At 39.6% G+C, this 26906-nt stretch overlaps 1 protein-coding gene and 1 pseudogene across 1 annotated transcript in view; both read left to right on the forward strand.

The window, feature by feature from the left end:
• AK9 (adenylate kinase 9) overlaps positions 1 to 22289 on the forward strand; it is a 118731-nt gene extending 96442 nt beyond the window's left edge. Inside the window, exons 27-38 of the mRNA XM_057311149.1 lie at positions 3501 to 3707; positions 4058 to 4276; positions 7382 to 7595; positions 8834 to 9035; positions 10999 to 11145; positions 11248 to 11468; positions 15364 to 15560; positions 16597 to 16766; positions 16975 to 17073; positions 20120 to 20222; positions 21385 to 21499; positions 21903 to 22289. Coding sequence (XP_057167132.1) covers positions 3501 to 3707; positions 4058 to 4276; positions 7382 to 7595; positions 8834 to 9035; positions 10999 to 11145; positions 11248 to 11468; positions 15364 to 15560; positions 16597 to 16766; positions 16975 to 17073; positions 20120 to 20222; positions 21385 to 21499; positions 21903 to 22105 — 2097 coding nt within the window. The 3' untranslated portion in view covers positions 22106 to 22289. The remainder of the gene's footprint in view (positions 1 to 3500; positions 3708 to 4057; positions 4277 to 7381; positions 7596 to 8833; positions 9036 to 10998; positions 11146 to 11247; positions 11469 to 15363; positions 15561 to 16596; positions 16767 to 16974; positions 17074 to 20119; positions 20223 to 21384; positions 21500 to 21902) is intronic.
• Positions 1644 to 3269, forward strand: LOC113264854 (60S ribosomal protein L28-like; annotated as a pseudogene).
• Positions 22290 to 26906: the final 4617 nt, after the last annotated feature.

A 26906-nucleotide genomic window follows, 5' to 3' on the forward strand; every position in this document is an offset into this window, starting at 1 on the left:
TCTCTTTCTGCCTGCAGCTCCCCCTGTTGTGCTCTCTATCGCTCTGTCAAATAAATAAAATCTAAAATAAATAAATAAATAAATAAATAAATAAATAAATAAATAAATAAATAAAATTGCAGGCACTTGGTTATAGAGTTAAAGAATTAAAAATATGACTAACACTGGGGAATAAGAGGGAGAGGAAGAAAAGAGAAATGTAAGTTAGCTAAATTCCTCATTGTTATTAGTACAAGAGAGAAAACAAATATCACAAGGGTCAAAAGAGGCTACCTTTCACTGTTCACTTTGTTACTTCCTAAATTGGTTTCCATAGAACAACCAAAAAAACCAAAAAAGGGGCGCCTGGGTGGCGCAGTCAGTTGAGCCTCTGACTCTTGGTATCGGTTCAGGTCATAATCTCAGGGTCTTGAGATCAAGCCCCACATCGGGGCTCCACGAGCTCAGTGCAGAGTCTGCTTAGAGTTTCTCTCCCCGTCTCCCTCTGCCCTTCCCCCACCATGTGCACTTGCTTTCTCTCTCTCTCTCAAATAAATAAATAAATCTTAAAAGAAAACATTTTTTAAGTGCAAGAATGGCTAAATAAGAATAATGAGATGTATGTTTTTATATGGAAGGAAATTTAAATGCATTGCTAAATTATATTTTTAAAAAGCAAGTTGTATAATATAGAATGATCCCATTTATGTGTAAAATATAATTTTCTGTGTGTGGGAGTGTGTGGGGGTGTAAACATATAAAAGGATCTTAAACAAATTGTTAACCAAAATTATTTCTAGGTAGGAAAGTGGAAATAGAGATGGGAATATGAAGGGAAATTTTTTTACCCTATATAATGCTGTATAATTTTATCCTTTAAGCAAAAATGAATCTATTTTTATTTTTTTATTTTTAAAAAAGATTTTTTTTATTTATTTATTTTAGAGAGAGAGGGCGGGGAGGATACAGGGAGAGAACCTCTAGCCGACTTCACGCTGAGTGCAGAGCCTGACTTAGGGCTCGATCCCACGACTCCAAGATCATGACCTGAGTTGAAATCAAGAGTCGGGCACAAAACCAGCTGAGCCATCCAGGGACCTCAAAATGAATCTATTTTAAAACTGATATCGTTGTTTTGGTTTTTTTTAATTAACAAACAAGTTAGAAGAGCCATTAAGTAGAGCCAAGAGAGGTGAGTACAAGTTCATTTAGAACTGAGATGTCCCTGGTTTGCAGTGTGGATTCATCCCACCATACTTCCAATGATCCTTAGAAAATCAAATCTCAGGATTTTTTTTTTTTTGTCAAAGTATAAGGAAAAGGAAAAAGTAGTAAGGGAACCAAATGATTTCAAAATTCAAATAAAAAAGAAGCAGAACTGAAAAACACTGCCCCAGAGCCAAACTCCTTCTGGAGAGAGAGGAGCCTGGGCACAGAGCAGGAAGGGACCTTATCCTCTCATCTTACTCCTTGCACCTGCAAGGCCAAATTCCAGCTCTAGGTGCTCTTTAACAGGTTCTAATTAGTAGGAAGATTAGGAAACAGGGAGCTAAGCAGGAGATTGCAGGTAAGAGATAACAAAAGGGCAAACTGTGGGGCGGTACTGGAAAGGAGAGAGTCTAGGGCATTGTTTAGGATTACAGTCCTTGGAAACTGGATGCGCAATGAAGGAGAGCAGGAGTTAGGGAAACTTCCAGGTTTCCAACCGGAAGGCAGTGCTCCAGTTGATACAAGGAATACTTCAGGGAGAAGAGTGTGGAGGCAGTGCAGGAGGATACATATTAAAAGCCCGTACAGCACCACTTAGTGCCAATATCCTGCCATGGTCTTTAATAATCATTTATGTCTTATTTGTCTTTCTTCAGATGGGCTATAAACTCCTAAAGGGCATATACTGTTCTGTTAGTACAAAATAACAAATAATAGCTATAATGGCCCAATAATAGCAATAATAGCTATCATTTCATGCCTACCATGTGCCTGACACTTTTCTAAATAAGGGCTTTGCACGTATTAAGTAATTTAATGTTCCCTCCATACCTGTGGGATAGGTACTTTTGTTGTTCGTACTTTACAGATGAGGAAACTGATCTTGTCCAAGCTAACACAGCTGGTGAATGATTTATTCTCTTTGAGTTCCACTAAATATTGTTACTGAAGACTATCAAAGACATAACTTTCATGGATGGGGCCAGAGGGTAGTATGCTAAGTGAAATAAGTCAGAGAAAGATAAATACGATTTCACTCATACCTGAAATTTAAGAAACAAAACAAACAAGCAAAGAAAAAAAAGAGACAAATCAACACAGAGACTCTTGCTCTTTCCAACTTCCACGGTGGTAGTGAGAGGCGCCCTGTCCACCCACCTGCCATGGATGGTCCTGTGGAACTGCTCCAGCTTCCCGATCAGGAGGAACAAGCAGACACACAGCGCCCAGGCCGATAACCTGAAGGCTCACCACTCCTTCCACCAACGGGCTGATTCACTGCAAGGCTGCGGGTGTGAAGCCACCGGCCCGCCACAAAGGTGTAGTGGTGGTCATGAAGCAGAGATCTGGCCCGTGAAAACCCGCCACCTCCTACATGTGGATCACCATTAACAAGAATGTGTGGGCCACCGTCAGCAGCATCGGGCACATGAACCACAAGAACCAAGTACCACCCAGATCTGCACATGGCTGCCATATGCAGACCTGGTGCCATCCTGAGCACCAGAAGCCTGTGATGGTGAAGAGGAAGCTGGCGCCCCACCGCGAACTCCTGAGCCCCCCACCTCGAAAGCAATGGAGGTATCAACCACCTGGGGAGGTGGAGGGAAGAAGTAGAAGAAACAGACTCTTAATTATAGAGAACAAACTGATGGCTACCAGTGTGAAGGTGGGTGGGGGGATGGGTTAATTAGATGAGGGGATTAAGGAGCGCACTTGTGATGAGTACCAGGTGATGTATGGAATTGGTTTTGTTTTGTTTTGTTTTAAGATTTTATTTATTTATTTGACAGAGAGAGAGAGACAGCCAGCGAGAGAGGGAACACAAGCAGGGGGAGTGGGAGAGGGAGAAGCAGGCTCCCAGCGGAGGAGCCTGATGCGGGGCTCCACCTCAGAACGCTGGGATCACGCCCTGAGCCGAAGGCAGACGCTTAACGACTGAGCCACCCAGGCGCCCCTGGAATTGTTGAATCGCTATATTGTACACCTGGAACTTACATAACCTGTGTTAATTACCTGGAATTAAAATAAAAACTCTAAATAAACAAATGTAACTTTCTCACAACCGTAGGCATAAATAGTATTTAATATCTTGTTTATGTATTTACTGTGGGATCAGTATGGTGTCAGAGTCTTAAAGGAATTAAATTTCTGGGTGCCAGATATTTAAAATTTTACTGTGTCACTAAATGAATGTTGCCATGCCATATCAACCAGTATTCAGTTACATAAAATATTCCAAATGATTAGTTAGCAGAGTCATTTGTTGCATATTTTAGATATGTAGTAAAAGAGAATATTCTCTTCCTTAGATGGATAAAGAAGATGAAGACTTCAGTGAAGAAGAGCCTGAAGAAGATGAAGATGATATTGACAACATCCTTGAAGAAGAATTTCCAAAAGACGAGGAAGTGATGAGTGAGGAAGATGAAGAACAGGAAATTGATGCACTTGAGCGCCTGAGAGGTGAACTGGGAGAAAAATTTGAAGCAGATATGAGTAATTTACAAGTAATACAGGTTATTATTTTCCTTCATTTTTCATAATTCAAATGTAACATTTGAGAACAGAACAAATGCAATTTGGCTTATATCTTAGATTCTTTTTAACATTTCAAAAGAAATGTGTATTTTAGGGCTATCTTCCCTTTTGCCAGCGCCACTTGCAATTATGAAAACAAATTAATAAATCGAGGGCAACATGGAAGCCACATAGAGTCAAAAGTTTTAGCTGCCAATATGCAGCCACTCCGAAGCTGAAAAATATTTGTTCTCTTGACTGAAGCAATCGGTCACCAGCAACGTCTATGTGCAGTAACCTGACTTTGTCCCATTAAAAATATTTCATTTTATGATTTTTTTTTCATCAGGATGAATTTGAGAAGCTTTTGATCCCGGTAATTCTCATTAATGGAGCTCGGAAAATCCACATTGTACAATATAATATGAATATGAAGCTGAAACCACTGGTGGAGAATCGTGAGAGCATTTTTGAAAAATGTTATCCAATAGCATCCCACCTTGCCCAAAAAATGCTCAGCTATACCTATAAGTATGTCAGCGCATTTGGCTACTGGGACCCCGTAAAGGTAATGTCAGCAAATGCATCCTAAAGCTGTGCTCTTTCTTTTATTTTTTTTAAGTATGTCTAAGAAGAAGACAGAGGATAATTCCAAAAATTATAAGCATTGTACAGTACTCTTAACTAGCTATAAAAATATGTGATTGTTTTATCTTTTTGAAGTATAATAGGTAATCAAAGGGTTTAATTTCTTTCATCTACTTCTGTAGAGATAACACAATTCCAACTTGGTTTTAACTTTGTAGCTGAAGATGGGTAGTGGAAATATTTTCAAGCTACACATCTAAAGGGCTGAGCTCTGGTACTAATTTGCCACCTAATTTTAGGCAAGTCATTTAATCTCTTTGATCCTTTAATGGACCCAGGGTCTCAGACCCTGTACTTAGACCTAGTTCTGTACTAAGATCCTGCCTGGTTCCTTACCTTTAAGATGAAAGAATAATGTCACCAGGCCACTGTGATCAAATACAAGAGTATAAAGTCCTTTGGAAAGCGTGAGGCACGATACAAAATGTGACACTGATGTCCATAACAAGCCTTTCTAAGTACCATATTTGTATGCAGTGTGGACAAACAGATTTAATCCAGTTGGAATTCAGTGACCTCAAATGTGGGATGATTTTCAACGAATCTCAACCAAGAATATGTCAGCCACTGTTCTAGTCCCTGGGAAAGAGTAGTGAACAAAACAGACAGGTTTCTTTTGTCTTCCAGCTTATATTCTAGTTGGATTGGGAAGGGAGGATAGACAATAAATAAGTAAATAAACAAATATGTTCTTGAGAGGTAACACTAAGTGTTATAAAGACAATTAAAAATGTCATGTGATAGTGACCTGCTCATTCAACCCGTGTACCTTTTTATTTCCATCAGTGATGTAGCCCAGTGGAGAAGATAATGGCCTCTGGAGCCAGACTGCCTGAGTTCAAAACCCGCTACTTATTAAATGAACAACCTTGGACAAATTACTTAACCTCACTGAGTCATTTCCATTTGCATAATGGAAATAAGAATAGTCCCTACCTTACAATATTATTACAGTGATTAAATGAGTTAATTATTGTAAAGTGCTTACAACAGTGTTTGGCTTTTTGTAAGTGCTCAATAAAATTTATAGTTGTTATTAATATGTATTACTATTATTGGTCACTGATAAAAAGTATTTCAGAAGATAGGATCCAAAATGCAGCCATGCGCATTTACTTGAAACCTCCTTCTTGGTTGATATTGACACGATCAATTTCAGTTCTACTTAATTGTGCCATCTTCTTTATCTTAGCCGTAGGATGTCCAGAGAAACCTTTTCAAATACCGTGCTGGAATATAGAGACATATGACAGTGCCCTCCATAGAGAATTGGATAGAGTTAAGCGTGTACTAGAATCAACTAGAAAGCTTTTGAAAGATAGTCATGCCCTTCTCTCTGAGATGAGAAAGAAAGGGGAAGAAGCAAAGTCAGAACCCTATTTAGGGAGAAAGGGCTCATGTCGAAACATAATTAGGACTATACAAAAATGCCTTGTGGAGAAAGGAATGCATGGTCACAGGAAGGGTTTAAACATTTAAATAAGCATTTTTCAGGACCGTTTGGGAATCTCCCTGGGTGCATGACAGTTTTTTTAAAAAGGATTTTATTTATTTGAGAGGGAGAGAGAGCATGAGCGGTGGGGAGGGGCAGAGAGAGGGAGAAGCAGACCCACCCCCCACCCCCACCCCCACTCAGGGGGGAGCCCAGTATGGGACTCGATCCCAGGACCCTTAGATCATGACCTGAGCTGAAGGCAGCCCCTAAACTAACTGAGCCACCCAGGTGCCCCTGGGTACATGACAGTTTGATATTTCTGATTTGATGATACTATGCATAGTCTGACCTACAGAGGAGAAAGGATACGTGCTAGGTATTTTGAGCAATAGCAGAAACTACTGAAAGGACTCTAAATTTGGGAATTTGAAGTGGAATCATTAGACTTTCAGCTTTTTTTAAATTACCAAATATAAGACATACAGCAGGCATTCCCACGCCATCCTGGAGTTTCCTCTTATACCTAGCATTTACTCCAGCCCAAAAATGTTAATGTTGACAACTGTCTTGGTGTAGCTCTGGTAAAGGAGCTGTACTGCTTCACACCTACTTTGTCAGGTTGGGCTGATACTTGGCCATCTGAGGCTCTAAAAAAATATATCCAAACCTAACGTCAATTAATTACCCAGTTCTCATCTTGACCTAATGCACATGCGTAGGACTATTCCTCCCACTCCATTTCAACCTATACCTTAAGCAGCCTTTTAGGTATTTTTCCCTTTTGTGACTGCTCTTGATGTTTATGTGAGTGGGATTTTGCCTATATAAAATGTGGGTGAGAAGCCTGTGGGATTTGTCCTACCAGTATGCCCCTAAAGATAACCCAGGACCCCGCCTATATTTGTCTACTCAGGCCGCCATAACAAAGTACCAGACATGGTGGCTCAAACAACAGAAATTTATTTTCTCACAGTTTTAAGGCTGGTAATCCAAAATCTAGGTGCCATCAGGGACAGGACAGGTTTCTGGTGAGACCTCTCTTCCTGGCTTGCAGATGATCACCTTGTCCGCACATGACATTTCTTCTGTGCTTTCGCACTCCTGGTGTCTCTTCCTCTTCATATAAGGACACCAGTCTTATTGGATAGCGCCCCACTCTTATGATCTCAACCTTAATTTCCTCCTTAGAGGCCCTATCTCCAAATATAGTCACTTTGGGGATTAGGGCTTCAACCTATGAAATGGGGAGAACACATTTCCATCCATTAACACCACCTTAGGAATGGGCCTGTTTGTGAGGATAAATTGGCCCACGAATATATGTAAACAACCTTACACTTGTTGGCAAAAACATACACTAAATACATTATAAAGGAAGTAAGAGAACTATAATTGTCATAAACTGAAAGCTAGTTAAGATTTCATCAATTGCATGTGGGTATAAAATAGTTTGTTCTTTTTACATTGGCTATAATTAGTTTTCTTATGTATTGTAAGACAGATTTTCTTATTTTATAAATTTGTTCAAATGTATTTGGGGGAAATGCCGAATAACTTAAACCTATGAATTCAATTGTGTATATATTGCAGCTAAGTGAAGGAGAGACAATCAAACCAATTGAAACTTCAGAGAATCCAGTCCATGCTGTAATCCATCGTCAGTATATTTATTTTTTATCTAGTAAGGAAACTAAAGAAAAATTTATGAAGAACCCAATCAAATATATCCGCCAACCCAAACCTAAGCCTACTGTGCCCATTAGGATTATAATTCTGGGGCCTCCAAAGTCTGGGAAAACTACAGGTAAGGGTGTGTGTTTGCCTTTGTTGTTCTTTTTTTTTTTTTTTTTTTAATCCCAGTGTAGTTATCATACAGTATTATATTCACTTCAGCTGTATGATACAGTGATTCAACAATTCCATGTACTACTCAGGGCCCATCAAGATAAGTGTACTTTTAGTCTCCTTCACCTATCTCACCCGTCCCCCACCCACCTTTCCTCTGGAAACCATCTGTTCTCTATAGTTAAGAGTCTGGTTTTTGGTTTGTCTCTTTTTTTCTTTTTTCTTTTGTTTGTTTGTTTCTTAAATTCCACATATGAGTGAAATCATATAGATTTTGTCTTTTTCTGACTGGCTTATTTTGCTTAGCATTATACTCTGTAGATCCATCCACGTTGTTGCAAATGGCAAGATGTTGCCCCTTTTTATGACTGAGTAATATTCCATTGTGTGTGTCTTCTTTATCCATTCATCTATCAGTTGCTTCTCAGCCTTTTGGCTAAGATCAAGTGTATCCATTCATCTATCAATGAATATTTAGGCTGCTTCCATAACATGGCTATTGTAAATAATGCTGCAATAAACATAGAGGTGCGTGTATCCCTTTGAATTAGAGTTTTTGTATTTTTGGGATAAAGACCCAGGAGTGCAATTCCTGGATCATGGGTAGTTCTATTTTTAATTTTTAATACTGTCTTCCACAGTGGCTGCACCAGTTTGCATTCCCACCAACAGCACGAGGGTTCCTATTTCTCCACATCTTTGCCAACACGTGTTGTTTCTTGTGTTTATTTTAACCATTCTGACTGGTGTGAGGTGATAGCTCACATTTTCTTAATTTCTCTTTCTGCTGCTTCAATATTAGTGTATAGAAATAAAGCAGATTTCTATACATTGATTTTGTATCCTGCAACCTTACTGAATTCATTTATCAGTTCTAATAGTTCTTTTTCTTTTTTTTTAAAGATTTTATTTATTTGACGGATACAGCCAGCGAGAGAGGGAACACAAGCAGGGCGAGTGGGAGAGGAAGAAGCAGGCTCCTAGCAGAGGGAGGAGCCTGATGTGGGGCTCGATCCCAGAACGCCAGGATCACGCCCTGAGCCGAAGGCTGATGCTTAACGACTGCGCCACCCAGGCGCCCCTATCAGTTCTAATAGTTCTTGGTGAAGTCTTTATGTCAGTTAGCCAGAAATTAGAAATAAGGTTAATTAATGACTTTGTGAAATGGAATAAGTTTAAAATTTTAATGTTTTTCAGTTGCCCAAAAAATTTCAAGTGAATATGGCTTAAAGCGTTTGTCAATAGGAGAAGCTTTGCGTTACATATTAAACAGCCAACCAGACACAGAGCTGGCCCTCATGTTAAATTGGCATCTTCATAAAGGAATGACAGCACCTGATGAACTGGCTATTCAAGCCTTAGAAATCTGTCTGATGGAAAGTATATGTAATACTGCAGGGTAAGTGGGTGTGGGGGTGGGGAGGGAGTTAAAGAATTCTTTAAAGAATTACTGACAGAATTTAAAACACTTACCTTAAACAAGGTTTAAAGCTCTTGTAAAGGGTGTGATCTACTTCTCAAACCTTAGGCACCTACATGGTTATATATTTTAATTTTCTGTCAGCTAAAACTTGGCTTGAACACGTATATGGCAGAATAGCAAGCTGGCCACTTCACTCATTGCAGCAACCCCTTTGTTGTCCAAAAGTCTCTGGGCTTACATTGCCAACAAAGAAGGCCAGTGTGACTTCCACAGTCTGGTAGACCTTCTCACTGCTCCGTGGAATGATGAAGGAATGGCCATCCCCGTCGCCTAGAAGGTATTGGTCTAAGGGAGATGTCTCTCACTGGCCCAGCTCTCTGCACAGGTAGCAGTGCCCCTCCCTTAGTGCTATATTTGGACCTGAGGGCCCCATGCTTGAGCTTTCCCTTCGGTTTACAATCCTCTACTCAACCATTACTCACCTTTTACAACTGGGTGTTGTAAAAGCCAGTGCAGCCTAATGCCCTGCTCTTAAGCCCAGGTCACTGACCTAGAATCCCACTGATTTACTCAAGGTTGTATTGCATTAAGAGCCTTTCAGCCCTTCCTTGCTACTGGTCTTTAATCAAGACTTCGGACAGTTCTCCTAATTTAAGTTAGGAAGAGCAGATTCTGGGGTGTCAGATTTTCCCCCAGACAAGGCCCTGGGACTCACAAATTGAGTTCCCTCCTCCCTGGCATTCAGCGTTGCACACAAGGGATCTCTGTGAAGACAACCCGGAGTCAAAAGGGGTTTATTTCACCTTAATACCAGGACAGTGACTGGCCAGTCATCCTGAATTTTTCTAATCTTGAGGGCCACTCAAGCGACCTTTCACAAGCAAAGAAATTGAACTACTCTCTATTTTGAAAACCCCAAAACACAACCATGGCACTCCCATAAGATTCTCTATTAGGTTTGCCTGGCTGCGTTAACTTACTGTCCTCTCTGCCATGGAGTGCCTAGAGACTTGGCTGGAGAGCACTGAGTAAGGGGATCCTGTGGCTTCCTCTAAACCAGCCCTTCCTGATGACCATCAGCGAGCAGGCCCAGCTTGCTCCCACCTCAGAGGGAGCTTCCTGACTTTGGGGGCCACTGCTCTCAGAATGTGTGGACACCCTTTATTCCTCCCCTCAGTTTGATGGTTACACTCCCATTATCTCCAACAGTCCAAGACTGTTGGACTAACGTAAATTCTCTGTCATTTCTGCTCAGAAGCATGATGGGTTCTGATGGAATGATTCTCTCCCAGATATCACAGGGCTCCTCTAACTCCCCATCTCTCTTCCCACCACCACCACCCCCGAGCCTTCCCACAGAACTTTACTATAAAAGCAAGCTTAGAGCACAATTGTTTTCCCATATTTGCTTAATCTCTTACTAAGATACTATTCATTGTGCCAGGACCTATTCTAGTTGCTTTACATACCGGATCTGTAAGTTTTTAAGACAATGCTCAGGGTTAAGTATCATTTCCCCTATTTTACTGAAAACTGAGACTCAGAGAGGTTGAACTAGGTCTCAAATCTAAGTCTGTCTGCCTCTGAAACCTGTATTCCTGACACTGTTTCACGCTTACAATAATAGCACCAATTGAATAACACAATGTTCAAGGTATTATGCATGTTACCTCTTGAGTTCTGCCAAAGCCTAGCCCTGTGATGGTAAGTGTATGAATTCAGAGCTGTGTCTGTTTGTATGCTGCCCTGCATCTGGCTCTTGGGCTGACCGAGGTTAAAAATATAGAGATAAAGAGGGCAAAGTGCAAAGAAGGTAAGTCAAGTTACAAAAGAAAGAGCAAGAGGCTCTTCCTAAAGAGATAGGCTGGCTCTGGAAGACAGGAAGGAAGATATGAGCGGAAAAAAAATCTAGAATTATTTTCATGTTTCTCCTTATTAGTGTTGTCATTGATGGCTACCCTGTAACTAAATACCAGATGAGTCTCTTGGAAGCTAGGTCAATCATCCCCATGGTCATCTTTGAATTGGATGTGCCTTCCAAGGAGATTTTCAAAAGACTGTTCCTGGAAAAAAAAAAGGAACAAAGGTAATGTATGTGATGAAAGCAATGATAAAGGAATAAACTTTAGTCATCCAGAAAAAAGTATATTTTTAATAGCTTTTTCCATTCATTCTGTTTCTCTCTTAGTTTGCCTTATCCACTGCACAATAGCACACAGATTATAGCTGTCAAAAACTCAAAATACCGCAAAAATATTGATGAGATTAGGAAATATTATCAAGAACAGCATCAGAACTGGTATGTGATTCATGGATTTCACAGCAAATGGTGGGTATGGAATGAAGTCATTAAGAAAGTTCAAATGGTGAATAAATATATGCAGATATACCTGGAAAGAATAAGCGCAGGTAAGAAAACATTAAATTGTTAAAATAGAATAAAATATTAATTGAAAGTCTACACATGCCTGACTCATATTACCATAATTCATTCAATGTGAACATTTGTTCCCACAATCTTAATCAGTCTTTTAAGTATATGGTACTGTCCAATTATTGTGGGCATGTATACTGTTCTCTTGAATGACTGCCACTACTCAAGCTATCATTTACTGAGTTCCTGTGTGAACCTAGCACATAAAAATAATGCATAGCCTCTCACTAGAAGAGTTTATAGTGTTTGGAATGCCATGTGAGAACTACGTTTTAAGAATGCTAGTTATGTGAGAGTAGTGGGCTGTGGGATGACACTTGTTTGTTTATGAATCTAGAATTAAAATTATTTTTGATATTTATATTCATTATGGTATTACAAAAGTGCTGAATCTATAAAAAATTAAACTTGAGCATAAAATGTCTTTTAATATATATTTGGAATCCATGAAAGAAAACATTTGATTATATATTCCTATAAGTTTCTTGACTTTTCTCTAAAAATACATAAAATAGAAGGGAAGTTATCATTATGTGACATCTCTAAATAGAGTGATGACTCTAAAGAATTTAGCTGTGGGGGTCTCACGGACATCTGGTTAGTGACTTCATTTCACTAAGGGACTACAGAGAAGATACAATGGGGTATGAGGGCAATGTGACTAAGAGACTCTTATACAAGGAAGAATGCAGTGAGGATTCTGCATCATTCAATCTTGATTAGCTTCCGTATTTGGGCATAACCAGTATCTCTGGTTCCTGTTTGTCTGCAGACTGGGAATTTGTTTTCACCTGAGGATTACAAGGCATGATGAGTACAGGGGAAGAAAGAATTGGATTTTTAGAAACCTACTCGCAATAAGTTTTGGAAAGCATCACACTTGTAACACACTCCACCACAGACTTTGAAAGCAAAACTTGTGCTTCATTCATCTTTCTGTTACCCTATTTTACCCTCCCTACCTTAGACTGAGTTCCTTGGAAACAGACTCAAGATTAAACAAGATTAAAAGTTGTCTGCAGAAGCTTTATCAGAAAGTATTCTCAGGATTTGAGTTGCCAGATTTAGCAGCCCAAAATACAGGATGCCCAGTTAAATTTGAATTTCAGATAAATAACAAATACGTTTTTAGTGTAAGTACGTCCCAATTATTGCATGGGGCATACTTATACCAAAAACTCTTCATTGTTAACCTGAAATTTAAACTCACTGGGCTTCCTGTATGTTAATCAGGAGATATACCTGTGGGGAGTGAGGACAATAGAGTTGGACAGAAGGAAAAACTAACCTGCTATGTGGTGGAAACGAAAGCCTCCGCAGCCCCGATAGGGAAGCCCTAGAGCTAGGATGGACCTTCAGAATTTCCCAGTTGAGGGGAGGAGCCGGGCTCTTTCTTCCCCTGTACTCATCATCCCTCCATTGGCCTGCCATTGACCACAGGTCACTCTGGGAGAGGGTTAACCTGTGACAGATGGGCAATTCCCAGTGCACCTGAGACCCATCAGCACTGATGCTCCCAGCATCTGGGGGGATGGCTGCATCGGCCCTGAAGAGGGATCTGGATGAGGTGCCACAGTATCCACTTCATTGTTCCATCTATACTTGCCTCTGCCTTGAATAGTTTAACCTAATTGAAGTCGACGTTTATTGATCTTCTGCTTCAACTTTCACCTAATAATCTAACCTGCACCTGATTGTTTAAATTTAGTTTTGACTTTTTTTTTTCAGTCCACATTTCCTTGTATGCTAGTCAAATGATCCTCTCCTATCAGGGGGCCAAAGTTTACTGTGACTAATGAGATGGAGCAAGGTCAGGGCTCGAAGATTAAAGAGATTCCTCCTCATTCTTTCACATTCCCCAGATTAAGATATATGGAAACTGCCAGATGTCATCAAGAATACAAAAGAAGAGATATTCGAGTATCTTTTAGGACTTGAAGTCGTGTGATTCTAAATTACCCTGACACTAAACCTGTCAGGATTGGTGAGGTCAGCATGTCTGAGCTAAAGAGCATCTAGGATTGTAATACTGTACTGCCGTATAGGATAATATTATAGCACTATATAATAGTATATACTTTAATAATAAAACATCTTATTACACCATAGTACTGTACATTATAACACCTTAGAATAATATTATGGCACTATAGTATGATAGTAGTGTAATATTCTTTGCAGGGAAGGAATATTAGGGCTTCTTACCTTTTTCATCTGTGTCATAAACAACAGATAGAATAGCATATTAGTTTATGCTGCATAACAAATTATTTCAAAACTTAGCAGCTTCACACACACACACACACACACACACACACACACACACACACAATTTCTGTGGGTCAGGAATCCAGTCACACTTTAACTGGATTCTCGCTTTAGGAACTCTCACAATCCTAATCAAGGTACTGTCTAGGATTATTGTCTTGCCTGAAGGCCCAAGTGGGAAAGAATCCACCACCACATTCATTCATGTATTGTTGACAAGATTTCATTCCTTGAGGGTTGTTGGATTGAGAACATCAGGTTCTTGCTGGCTGTTGGCCACAGACCACCTTCAGTTCCTTCCCATATAGATCTTTCCAACATGGCACCTTTGTTTTATCAAGTGAACAAGCTTGAGAAGGCAAGAAAGAGTGCTAACAAGACAGAAGTCACAGTCTTGCGTCATTGTTTTAGTTTCCTAAGCCTGCTATGACAAAGTACCATAAACTGGGTGGCTTAAACAACAGAAATTAATTCTCTCACAGTTCTGGAGGCTAGAAGCTCAAAATCAAGGTGTTACCAGGGCCATATTCTCTCTGAAGGCTCTAGGGGAGAATCTGTTCCATGTCTTTCTCTTAGCTTCCAGTGTTGCCAGCAATCCTCTGTATTCTTTGGCTTGTAGACCATCGCTCCAATCCTAAGAATCAATTTTATATGTTTACATTGTCACATAACAAGCTATGATTTATGATTCATAACTGTATAGTTAATTTAAGACCTTCCTAGGCATAATAATGATTTTTAAAAGACAAAACATCACTAGTGAGAGGGACCATTAACAAAATATATTAAGGGTCAAAATTTACTCATTATAATTAAGATGTATGGAAAAAATTTTCATTTTCTGTAACATCTCTTATAACTTTGGAATCCCCATTCCAGTGCCGTATCAGGGAGAAAACTCTCAAACCTGTTCACCGAAGGGCTCTTCCTTTTTAAAACAGACTCTTTCGGGTAAACCTAGTCACTTTTGGAAAAACATTTCTTCCCTTCTCCTGTGCCATCTTGGCACAGTAACATCATGTCAACAAACTATCTGCACTTCTTGAAATCTACCCCATAGAAAAATTTAAAATATGTAGCAAATTTATATGTGTGTGTCTAAGTGGGTATGCAGACATGCATATACGTATACACACACACACACACACACACACACACACACATGGTTTACAACATATATATAATTTATAATAGGTAAGAATTAAAAACAATCAAAACATTCATCAACAGGTAAATGGCCAAGTAAACTGATACGGAAAGAAGTCAAAGACCATAACTAACTGATAAAAGCAAGTTGCAGAATTATGTTTACAGCATAGTGGCATAAGCATGCTATGTGCAAAAAATAAATGTGTATATGCAAGTGTATAGAAAAAAGTCTGAAAAAGATACAAATCAATAGTAATTACTCTCAGGAGGGATGCTGAATTGACAGGATGAAGTGTGAAGAGAAACTTTTATTTTTACTCTGTTGTTTGGAATTTTACAATGTATATGCATTTGTATCATGTGTGTGTAATTGAAATCATTTTAATTTCTAAAATCACTGTGTTTTCTATGAAAAAAATATGTATATAATAGTAGTTAATCTGTTACTAATAGGAAAAGCTGCCTGCATCGACAAGTTATGTATCACACCTCAAGAACTGATTTCTCGCCTGGGCGAATTTGGACAGTTCTGCCCTATCAGTCTGGCAGAATCACATGAACTAGTTGATTGCTCTATAACTGACTCATTGGAATTTGCAGCAGAGTTCAGAGGGCACTATTATAAAATGAGTTCTCAGGAAAATCTGAACGTAAGTTTGTTCCTAATTCCACATATTTACTAGAGAAAGAAAATGCCTGTCTCAGAATTCATCAGATAGGAAGAGGTGGGTGAAGCTGGGAACACCCAGGACCTGGGGACCAGGAGCCCCATTATTGGAATGAACGACATTAGAATCAATGAGGCAACTCAGAGGCCAGTCCTGAGACTGCACCCCCAGATATATTTTGGCATGCAGTGGAGGTTCAGAGTCAGTGATAGGCCCTCAGCTTAACAGGCGGGGAAACCCAATGGCGATTCCCACCAATGGGGCGGATGCTGAGCATCAGGACTCAGCCGCAGCGGGGCCTCCAGGGGATTAAGCTCCTACAGTGCAGCAGGGAAGTCGCGGTCAGTAGAAAGGAAGCAAGACCTCACCTATGTCTCTCCTGTGCTTTCAAATGTCTTCGTCACTAGGGTTCCCTGTATATCTGTATACTGTATTTCTGTCCAATACAACAGAATACAAATCTGTTCTAATATTATGTCTATAATTTGTGAAGATAAAGGTTGGTAGCTGAAAATCAGATGCCTCTGAGCATTTTACTCTCCTCTAAAGAGGTAGTATTTTTTTTATCACTTTATTAAGGAGACATTTATTTCTTCCTGCGTATGTAAATGGCCATCACAGAATTTTAAAACCGGAAGTGACATGAGAGATCACGCCTCCGCTCTGCTCCCCCCCCCCCCCATTTTGCAGAGTGCTAACTGAGGCTGGAGAGCTGGCTCACCTGCCAAACAGCCCCCAGCTAGTTCATTCTGCTGCAGAAGCGGGACACAGGCCAGCAAGTGATGTGCTGGCACACAGCACGAGCTCAATAAAAGATTTTCTGTGCGAATTAGGGAGGGAGTGAACCGTGAGAGAGATCAGGAGAGAGACCTTGGATGTCATCACTTGGGAGCCCTGCCATCAGGAACTTCCAGCCAGGGAAGGAGCTACTGCAGAGCGAAGGACAGCCCCTGGGGGGGGTTGACTGGCAGAGTACTCCTGTTTTACATGGTCTTATTGCTGTATTCATTTCCTGCAGAAATTTTTGGAGAACCCAGAATTGTATGTGCCTCCATTAGCACCTCATCCACTACCACCTGCCGACATGATCCCCAAAAGGCTGACGCTGTCAGAGCTGAAGAGCCGATTCCCCAAGTGTGCAGAGCTCCAGGGCTACTGTCCAGTGACCTATCAGGACGGAAACCACAGGCAGGTGCTTGCCCTCAGGGGAGGACTCAGAATAGGCAGTTCCTATCACAATCTTAACATTTGAGTCAAAAGGTCACTGTTATTTTACTGAAAAATGTTCCATCTCTTCCTTGAGTTACATAGGTAGAAAATGAAACATTTTTGACATTTTATTTATAGAGTATTGCATGTTAATTATACAATCTTTTTTTTTTTTCTTGTCTTTCAGATATGAGGCCCTTGTACCTGGGAACATTAAATTTGCTTTAGAATATCGTGATCGTATATATATTTGTGAGACTAGAGAAAAACTTGAGAAATTTTTGAGGTGAGACCATTCACTAAGTTACCAGTATTGAATACCTTCTGTGTTCAGTGCACCATGCTGGGGTGTGTGTGTGTGTGCGTGTGTGTGTGTGTACATGCATAAATCTATTTGTGTGTATAGACACACACGTGCATACATACACACATACATGCACATATATACATACGTGTATGATGATGACTAAGAACTGGTTCATGCTGTCCCAAAGCCTGAGGCTCTGAGGTAAGTTAGACTTTACATATCTGTTAACAACAGAACGTGATGGCACTTAGGGTGGGGAAATGCCATGAGTTCTGGTAATGTATAGCCCAAAAGTCTAACTGAATTGTCTGTTGGGGTAAAGCCTGAATGAGAAGTGAGAATTGGGTAGATGAAAGAAAAGAGGGACAGGTTTCAAGCAGAGAGACCTACAAACAAACCTGGCCCCGGGGAATCACAGGGCTGCAAGAAATTCAGCATGGCTAGACAGGATGTAGAGAAAAGGAAAAGGATTGAGAGGTGAGGCTAGAGATGGTGAGCAGGGCCAGAGGGTGAAGGTCAGATAAAATCACCATAAATTATTTGAACTTGACCCAAAAGGCAGTATGGCTACATTAACACAGCCTCTGCATGAGGTGGTGTACTTCAGTGATGCCCACACCCTGCGTGAACACCTGACCGCTGCTCCAAGAATCGCCTTCCACACTGCACTCAGCAATCCTTATTATTATCTCAAGAATGAAGCACTGAAAAGGCAAGAAGGTTGCATTCCCAATGTCGCCCCAGACATCTGCTCAGCATATAAACTGCACCTAGAGTGTCGCAGGCTAATCAACCTTGTGGACTGGTCAGAGGCTTTTACAACAGTTGTGACAGCTGCTGAAAAGATGGATGCAAATTCCATAACCTCAGAAGAAAGGAATGAAATTACCCATGCTCGGTTTATTAGAGCTGTTTCTGAACTAGAACTTTTAGGATTTATAAACCCTACCAAACAGAAGGCTGACCATGTGGCAAGGCTAACAAGGGGAGGCTGCTAGAAAGCCAGTGAGTGAAGCCAGAAGTATCACATTAAGCTTAAGAGAAAAAGGAGACCAGTCGTATTTACATACCACCAGAAGACTGTTGGTGAGAAACGTGTAACCCTTGCGTGGTGTCTGATCAGAAAGTAGACTGTTAACCCCAAATGGGAATATATCAAAACACCTTTGGAATACTTTAGAACCCAACAAATGACATGCTTACGTTGTAACTAAAATTTCTCCCACATTATCACTGTAATTTCCATAGTCATTACATAGTTTATAATGATAATAAATTCCTTTATCCAGGATTTTTTTTTAAAAAAGCCTCTGCACGAGGTTTTGAGTATTACATTCAAATTTGCTTTGGAGAGAGACCATCATTGGAGTGTTGATAATGGACTGAAGGCAGGAATACCAGTGCTAAGGCTGTTAGAATGATCCTGTCCAAAATAATACAGCATGAGGTCACCCATGAAGACTAGTGTGGGAAGAACAGTGGGCTCCTCACAAACGTGAGAAGAGTTTGCAAAGAGAATGATAAAGAAGAACCTACAGAGAGGCGAAGGAGAGGCAGGTCAGGGAGGCTCTGGGGAGGAGGGAAGAGAGAAAGTCTTGGAGAGCTGGAGGCGGGGGGGGGGGGGGGGGGGGGTGGCCAACAAGTTTAAACGCAGTTTGAGATCAAGCAAGTGAAGAGCTAAGAAGCGTGTCAGATTTTGGTTGTAACAGGTCATCGGTGACAGGGCAAGACTGGTTTCAGTAGAGTGAGGTGAGTGGAAGGCAACTATACGTGTCACACTGTGGGTGCGAGGTGAGGAAATGAAGACCTTGCCGAGTCCAGAGGTGATGCACACAGAGGTTACCTACAGCAGCGAGAGGGTGAAGCGCCTGCGGGGGGCAGGCTGGGTGTGAGAGCCCAGGACGCGGTGGGGTCGGCCGCAGACCGGCCAGCTGACAGGCCCCAAGTGAGGAGAAGGGTGGCTACTTACCTACTGCTGCACGTTTCTGTTTCACCACAAGTTGGAAACCGGGTTTCTTTCTTTTTTTTTTTTTTTAAGATTTTATTTATTTATTTATTTGACAGAGAGACAGCCAGCGAGAGAGGGAACACAAGTAGGAGGGGTGGGACAGGAAGAAGCAGGCTCCCAGAGCAGGGAGCCCGATGTGGGGCTCGATCCCAGGACTCTGGGATTGTGACCTGAGCCCGAAGGTGGACGCTTTAACGACTGAGCCACCCAGGCGCCCCTCTTTTTCTTTTTAAACCAAATTGTTCTGGTTTTTTTTTTTAATGTTCATGACTGATTTAAACTTCTAAAAGTACTATGTGGATCAGATTGGCTGGAATTTGTGCAATAGCTTGTGATCTCTACTAAAGCTCACGATCCGAATAAGTTTCGGAAGAAAAGACAGTGGTTGCTGGAAGTGATGTAGGATGGCAGGGGTGAAGGTGGTTTTTCTTTTTCCTTTTTTTTTTTTCCAATGAGGAAGATGGGAGCATGTTTAAATGCAGATGAATGGGGAGAATCCAATAAAGAAGGAAATGCCAAAGGGGAGAGAGAGAGAAATTACTCTAGAGAAGCTGGCAGGAGGGGGATCCAGAGTCTGGAGGAGAGGGAGGAGAGGGAGGAGAGGGTGCAGAGGGTGGAGAGGGCTCTGCTGGGGTGGTGAGCTCCCCCACGGAAAGAGGAAGTGCGCGGCTCTGTCTGTGGTGAGCGGTTGAGGACGTGCCATCGGAAGGGCTTCTGTCTGTGTGACGAGCGTCTGTGTCGAGGGTTCCGTGGGAGTCAGGAGGATGAGGAGAACAAAGTCTTCTATCGTTGCTGTGAAAAACAAGACAAGCGAGGCAAGGGAGCAGCACAGGGGACAGGCAAAGCTGCAGGTCGCAGGTCTCTAGCAGCTCCCATCTCTCACTTGTCACGTTCTCTCCCGTGGAGAAAATCAGCCGGTGAACTTCATCTCTTCGTTGTCTCTTACACACCCACATTCCTGTGCACTCACAGTGAGTGTGTTTGTGGGCATCCGCCTGACGAACTTTGTGTTCTTAGGTCGCCAGAGAAATACTGGAGCCAGAAGCTTCCGTACAAACTGCCCCCATTGAAGGAGCCCATCCATCTCACGAGTCTTCCTTTGCCTGGATATCTGGAACAGGTTCGGTGACACGACTGTGCACATACATTAGTAGAGTACAAAGATCTCTTTTTTAACAATAATTTTTATCTTGGTAATACTGAAATTCAAGGCAGAGTTTTCTGATTTTAAGCTGCAAATCCACTCTGAAACTATTTTGGTTTTGGGTGGTTGTGAAAATAAGAATTGAGAAAAACCCCTGCTTCTGTAGCTGATTTCCAAATATGTGCAATCAAGTGAAGAGAGAGTAAATTGTCGTGAAATTGTTTACATTTGACTTGTGGTTAGATTCTTATTTTGAATTTCAGGGTCTGCAAAACTTTTTAAATTTGAAAGGTGCAGTTTCAGTCTCTGAGAGGTTTATTCACTGCTCAAGAGTGTTGGGTTGCAATACCACCACAACTGAACCACCGAAGTCATATTTTGCCCCAAATCTAGGCACAAATGCCCCCAAATGCTACTCAAGTCACATTTTAATTATCTAACTATAATGTTTTAAACATAATAAAACTTATCAGTAATCGACCATTTGATTTAAAGCTCTTTTAAATTTTTCTATAAAATTAATGCCTAGGGCACAATTTCATACCTTTCTCAGAAATTCTTAACCACTTCATTTTTTCAACTTGCCTAGATGGTGAGCCTTCAATCTGGTTTAATATCAAAAGGCAAGATGAGGCTCACCCAGAGAGGAGTATTCTCATAAAGGCCACGTTTCATCAGGAGGGCCTCACATCTTTGCCCGCGCAGGGCTCTAGAATCTCTGCAGCAGTGATTGACAGCTGTGGTCTCTGGAATTCCTCGCCAGGTGGTCAAGGGTCCTGACAGCAGAGGCAGTCTGGCCAGTTCTGGCAATGGAAGTAGAAAATGGGCCAAGACAACTCAAAGCCCAGGGACCCCTTCATCTTTAACATTTTGTTACGGAAAATGTCAAATGTAAAAATAGAAAGAATTGTGTAATGAGGCCCATGTATCTATCAGCCACCTGACATTCAGTCAATTTGTAATTTTCAATTTTCCTAATCCAAAGTGCTTTGTGTTCCTTTCCATGTTGGTTAAGTGGTCATCTAACCACCTTATAAGCCCCATTCCCAATGCCAAAGAATAGCCTCTTTATCTATTTGCCACTAAGAAAAGAAGCCAAACTCAAATATACATGTGATCTACATTGTCCCCCCTGCAGGGTATCGCAACTTCACTAATTAAAGCAATGAATGCAGCAGGATGCTTAAAGCCCAAATTCCCCTTCTTAAGTATAAAGAGATCTGCGCTACTATATATAGCATTTCACCTAAAAGGTACGTCTTCTTTAATGATATGCTACTCAGAACTAATTAAACATTATTTGTAGTATACATGATAAATATATAGGATTGTTGAGTCAGTGGCTTGTATTGGTGTGTATGTCTGTGTGTCTGTGTTGATAGCAAATGTTTTAATGAAAATATCAGATTTGAGTTTCTAGTTTTTAAAGCAAAGACTATGAGTAATACAATCGGCTCTCAATAATCCATGCAATAGAGAAAGGTGAATAGAGGCAATTATGATCAAAAATGGAATAATCCCTAAATCTTACTTGGGGTTTGTATATCTTCTCAGCTATAGCTGTGCAACTCTCTCACACACATAGTTCTCTTTCTTTTCAATTTAATGATTCACTAACCTAACAGAAAACATTCAGTTCTGTGACATTTTCTGCAGCCTTCAATCCCAAAAGTTCTGAGTATACAAGAAGGAAGTATAAGAAGAAATTGGAGCAGTTTATGGAGAGATGTGAACTCATCACATACCTAGGTGCCAAGATGACCAGAAAATATAAGGAACCTCAGTTTAGAGCCATTGACTTTGATCATAAATTACAGACCTTTCTCTCTCTTAGAAATATAGACCCAGTTAATGGATAGTTTGCTTGGACAACTGCAGCGAGGACGTCAAGAGTTATCTGAAAGGTATAGAAGGAAATAGGTTGAAAATTTGGCTCTCTCTGCTATACTTTTTCCCTTCCGAGTGATACACCATGGCTGCCAGCCCTCAGATGCACTCAGAGCTCTGCCAGCCCTGAAGGAGTGCTCTTCCAGAAGCATACGTCTTGACATAATTTAAAAATGTATTGCTCCTTGCCTGAACGTTCATACTTTAACAACATAGTTATTCCATTTAGAATATTTAGGTAACTTATTTTACTTAATAAATCTATTGTTCAATTTCCTTTTTAACATTTTCAGCCTCTGTTAAAGAAAATTACTCAGTAAATGATAGAAAGCTTCAAGAAAGAAAATTAACGTTGATATAAATAAAATAGAAACATTGGTTACACTTTCAACAAAAAGAGTTGTTAGTAAACTTCATGAGCCTAAGACACTTTATCATTTTCCTAACAAAATAAATGCATTTGAGATAACTAAATGGCTTCCTCTTTTCTTTTTTTTAAATATTTAAGAAACAAGCTTTATACATTATTTTGTAATTAGAAATCACCTGGAGTTTTGCAAATGATGAAATCTGGAGTCTTATCATATGACATTATCCAGAAGTATATATGTTAGAGGAAAACTCAATAAATTGCATTTGAATGAGATTTTTAAAATATTATAGATTTTTCAACAGCAGTATAAGGAATGTAGAATATGAAATAGCAAGATTGGCTCTTTAAAGAATAAAAAATACAAACACTAACTGTGTGATCTTGGGTAAGTCTCAGTTTCTCTGAGCCTTTGTTTTTTAATCTCTAAAATGAGGGATTTAGTTCTTTTTTTCTAGCTTAATGAGGTATAATTGACTAAATTATATATATTTAAAGCGTACAACATGGTGATTTTGATACAGGTATGCATTGTGAAAAATGTCCCACAATCAAGTTAATTAACTCATCCATCGCCTCACATAGTTACTTTGTTTGTGTCTCTATTTGTGTGTAGTGAGACACTCTATTAGCAAAATTGAAGTATACAATACAGTATTATCAACTATAGTCACCATACTGTACATTAGATCCTCAGAATGTATTCATATTATAATTGAAAGTTTGTACCTTTTGACCAATATCTCTCATTTCTCCTACCGCCCAGCCCTTGGGAACCACCATTCTACTTACTCTCTGCTTCTTATGAGCTTGACTTTTTTGATTTTTTAGATTCCACATGTATATGATACCATGCAGTATTTGTCTTTCTCTGTCTGGCTGGCTTATTTCATTTAGCATAAGGTCCTTCAGGTTTATCGATGTTGTCTTTGACTTCAACAATGTTAACTGTTGACTTCAACAATGTTAACTAAAAACTAGAAGACTGTCCTATATATTTTTGTATAATATATTTTCATAACAAAATATGTTTAAACAAAAGAAAAAATAAGAATTGAGAGTCTAACCACAGGGTGAAAGACATTCCAGGAATTAACAAACATATGTATTTACCAAATGTGAGCCAGGCATGTTGAAGACTGCTCAGTTTATACAAGTATGTATATATTTACAAGAACCTCTCTCAGTCTAGGGTGAGAAATAAAAATGTAAACAGATACACATCACCCCTACAAAATGCAGGAGATATGGGGCCTAGAAACTGGAACACTACCGAATTAGTCTTGTAAAATCTCTATAAAGTGGGGGTATTGTCCCTATAAAGATGCCCTATTGGCACTGAACAATGTCAATTACTCTTCTGTTCCCCTCAAATACATTTAAGTTATGAGCTGTGGACTATAGTTTCTGCCTGCTACAGTTATCAGTCAACCATCACAGCCTGAAAGGATGTTTTTGATGCCCTTTATAATGTCAAAGGACTTCTACCAAGCTCTAGTTGCTAGATAACTGTGACCCTCTCTTTCCTCCTCCTTTCCTTCCTGCTGGGTACTGGGTAGGTACTGGGCTTTGATTAAGTCTTTGCAGCTTCCAGGGCCAAAAGATAGGGAAGAAGGGTGGAAATTGAATTTGGAGGGAAAAGAGAAAAAAATCTGGATAGCCTCTTCAGTATCAATATTCACTCTGTAAGTGATCTTATAAGAATTTATAATCTATACTCTGATAACTCCAATATTAATATCCCAAGTTCTGTTTTCACCTCTGAACTTCAGACTCTTATCTACATGTGCCTACTGTATATCTTTACTTGGTTATCTAGCTGACATCTCAAATTTAATATGCCCACCCCATACTTGTTATTCAGCCAGCTTCTCTTTCTCCAGTTTTCTCCCAGATTGGTTCATGGTAATGCTGTACACTCAGTTGATTTGGTCCCAAACCTAGGGATGAACCTGGATTGCATTCTTTCCTTCACTTCCCACATCTAGTCTCTCAGCAAGTCCTGTCAAAGATTACCTCCAAAATATACCATGGGTCTGGGCTCTTCTCTTTTTTTGTATTGCTCTCACCTACTATTCTTCTGCTCATGTTCCTCTAGGATCAACTTTCCATCTAGCACCTGGAGCAATCTTTAAATATATAAATCAGATTTCATCATCCCTTTTTTAAAATCTTCCAATGGCTTCTCATTTCAGTTAAAATCTTTACCTTGTCATATGTGTGATTAATTTTATATGTCAACGTGGAGGGTATTTTTGGATGAGATTCAAATGTAAATCAGTGAAACTCACACTAAGAAGATTGACCTCCATAATGTGCGTGGGCCTTATCTAATTAGTTGAAGGCCTGAATAGAACAAAAAATGCAACCTCCTTGAGTAAGGGCAATTCTCCAGCAGACTGCCCTCAGACTTCATTTGCACTATCAACTCTTCTGGGTCTCAAGCCTGTCAGCTGACACTGCAGATTTTAGATTTCCCAACCTCCATAAACATTGAGCCAATTCCTTTGACTGAATGTAAATCTCTCTATATATCCCATTGGTTCTGTTTATCTTGAGAACTCTGGCTAATATAGCATAAAACACCTTGCACAATCTAGTCCTACCTCACTTTTCAACATATTCTCCCTCCTTTTTATCTGTTCCCTCCTTCTTCTGGATTGACTACAACTTTTTAATTCCATTTCTCCTCTGAAGTTTTCAAAGTTATAAACTCTATTTCTATCCATTGAGTAGCGAGTAGCTATCACTACTCTTAATGTGCACACTTAGTCTGAAGATAATCAATACCTCTATCCTTCAAACACTTAATACTATTCACCAGCTTGCCATCTGAAATGCTATTTTAGTCAATGTTTCAGACCTAGTTTATTTATTATCCAAATTAGACATTTTCTTTTCATAATCAGTGTTTATTTAGATTTCCCTCATGTTTGCTGTTTTTCTGTCACCACTCCTTCTTACATCTCAGACTTTCCCTGTAGGGTTATTTTCCTTCCTATAATAAGGGTTTGTTGGCGGTTATTGCTTTCAATTTTTGTTTGTCCAAAACTGTTTTGATTTTGTCCTTGTTCCTTATGATAGTTTTATGGTATTTAAAAAATAGAAATAGCCAATCTCAATAAGCCTATATCTCTTTTAAAAATTGAATAATAAATAATAACCTTCCAAAATGGGAAGTGCCAGGTCCAGATTGTTCACTGGTAAATTCTATCAAACATTTAAGGAAGAAGTTATACCACTTCTCTACAATCTCTTTCAGAAGATAGAAGCAGAGGGAATACTTCCTAATTCATTCTATGAGGATACCACTACCCTAATACCATAATACCAAAACCAGACAAAGACGTTACAAAAAACGAAAACCACAGACCAATATCTCTCATGAACATAGATGTAAAAATCCTCAACAAAATATTAGCAAATTGAATCCAATAATATAGAAAGAATTATACACCACAACCAAGTGGACTTTATCCCAGGTATGCAAGGCTGGTTCGACATTCAAAAATCAATTAATGTAATCCACTACATTAATAGGTTAAAGAAAAATAATACGGTCATATCAATAGATGCAAAAAAATCATCTGACAAAATCCAACACTGTTTCACAATAGAAACTCTCACTGAACCGGGAATGGAAGACAGCATCAACTTGACAGACCATTTACAAAAAACCTGAAGCTTACACCATACTTAATGGTGAGAAACTACAAGCTTCCCCACTAGGATCAAAAATAAAGTAAGGATTTTACTTCTCACCACTCTTTTTCAACATCATACTGGAAGTCCTAACTAATGCAGTAATACAAGAAAAGGAAGTAAAAGGTATACTAATTGGGAAAGAAGAAATAAAATTGTCTTTGTTCACAGATGACATGATCATCTATGTAGAAAATACAAAGAATCAACTAAAAAAACCTCTGGAATTAATAAGTGATTACAGCAAGGTTATAGTATAAAATGTTAATATATGAAAGTCAACCACTTTCATATATGCCAGCAATGAACAAATGGAATTTGAAATTGAAAACACAATACCATTTATATTAGCACCCAAATTAAATACTTAGGTGTAAATCTAACAAAATATGCATAATGTGTAAATGAGGAAAACTTTAAAACTCTGTTGAATGAAATCAAAGAACTAACTAAATGGAGAGATGATCCATGTTCATGGATAGGAAGATTCAATATTGTCAAAATATCAGTCCTCCCAACTCGATCTGTATATTCAATGCAATCCCAATCAAATTCCCAGTAAGTTATGTTGTAATACCAACAAACTGATTCTAAAGTTTATGGGGAGAGGCAAAAGACCCAGAATAACCAGTAAAATATTGAAGGAAAAGAACAAAGTTAGAGGACTGACACCACCCAACTTCAAATCTTATTATAAGGCT

This window comes from Ursus arctos, unplaced genomic scaffold (genome assembly GCF_023065955.2).
Source record: "Ursus arctos isolate Adak ecotype North America unplaced genomic scaffold, UrsArc2.0 scaffold_13, whole genome shotgun sequence".
Lineage (NCBI taxonomy): Eukaryota > Metazoa > Chordata > Mammalia > Carnivora > Ursidae > Ursus > Ursus arctos.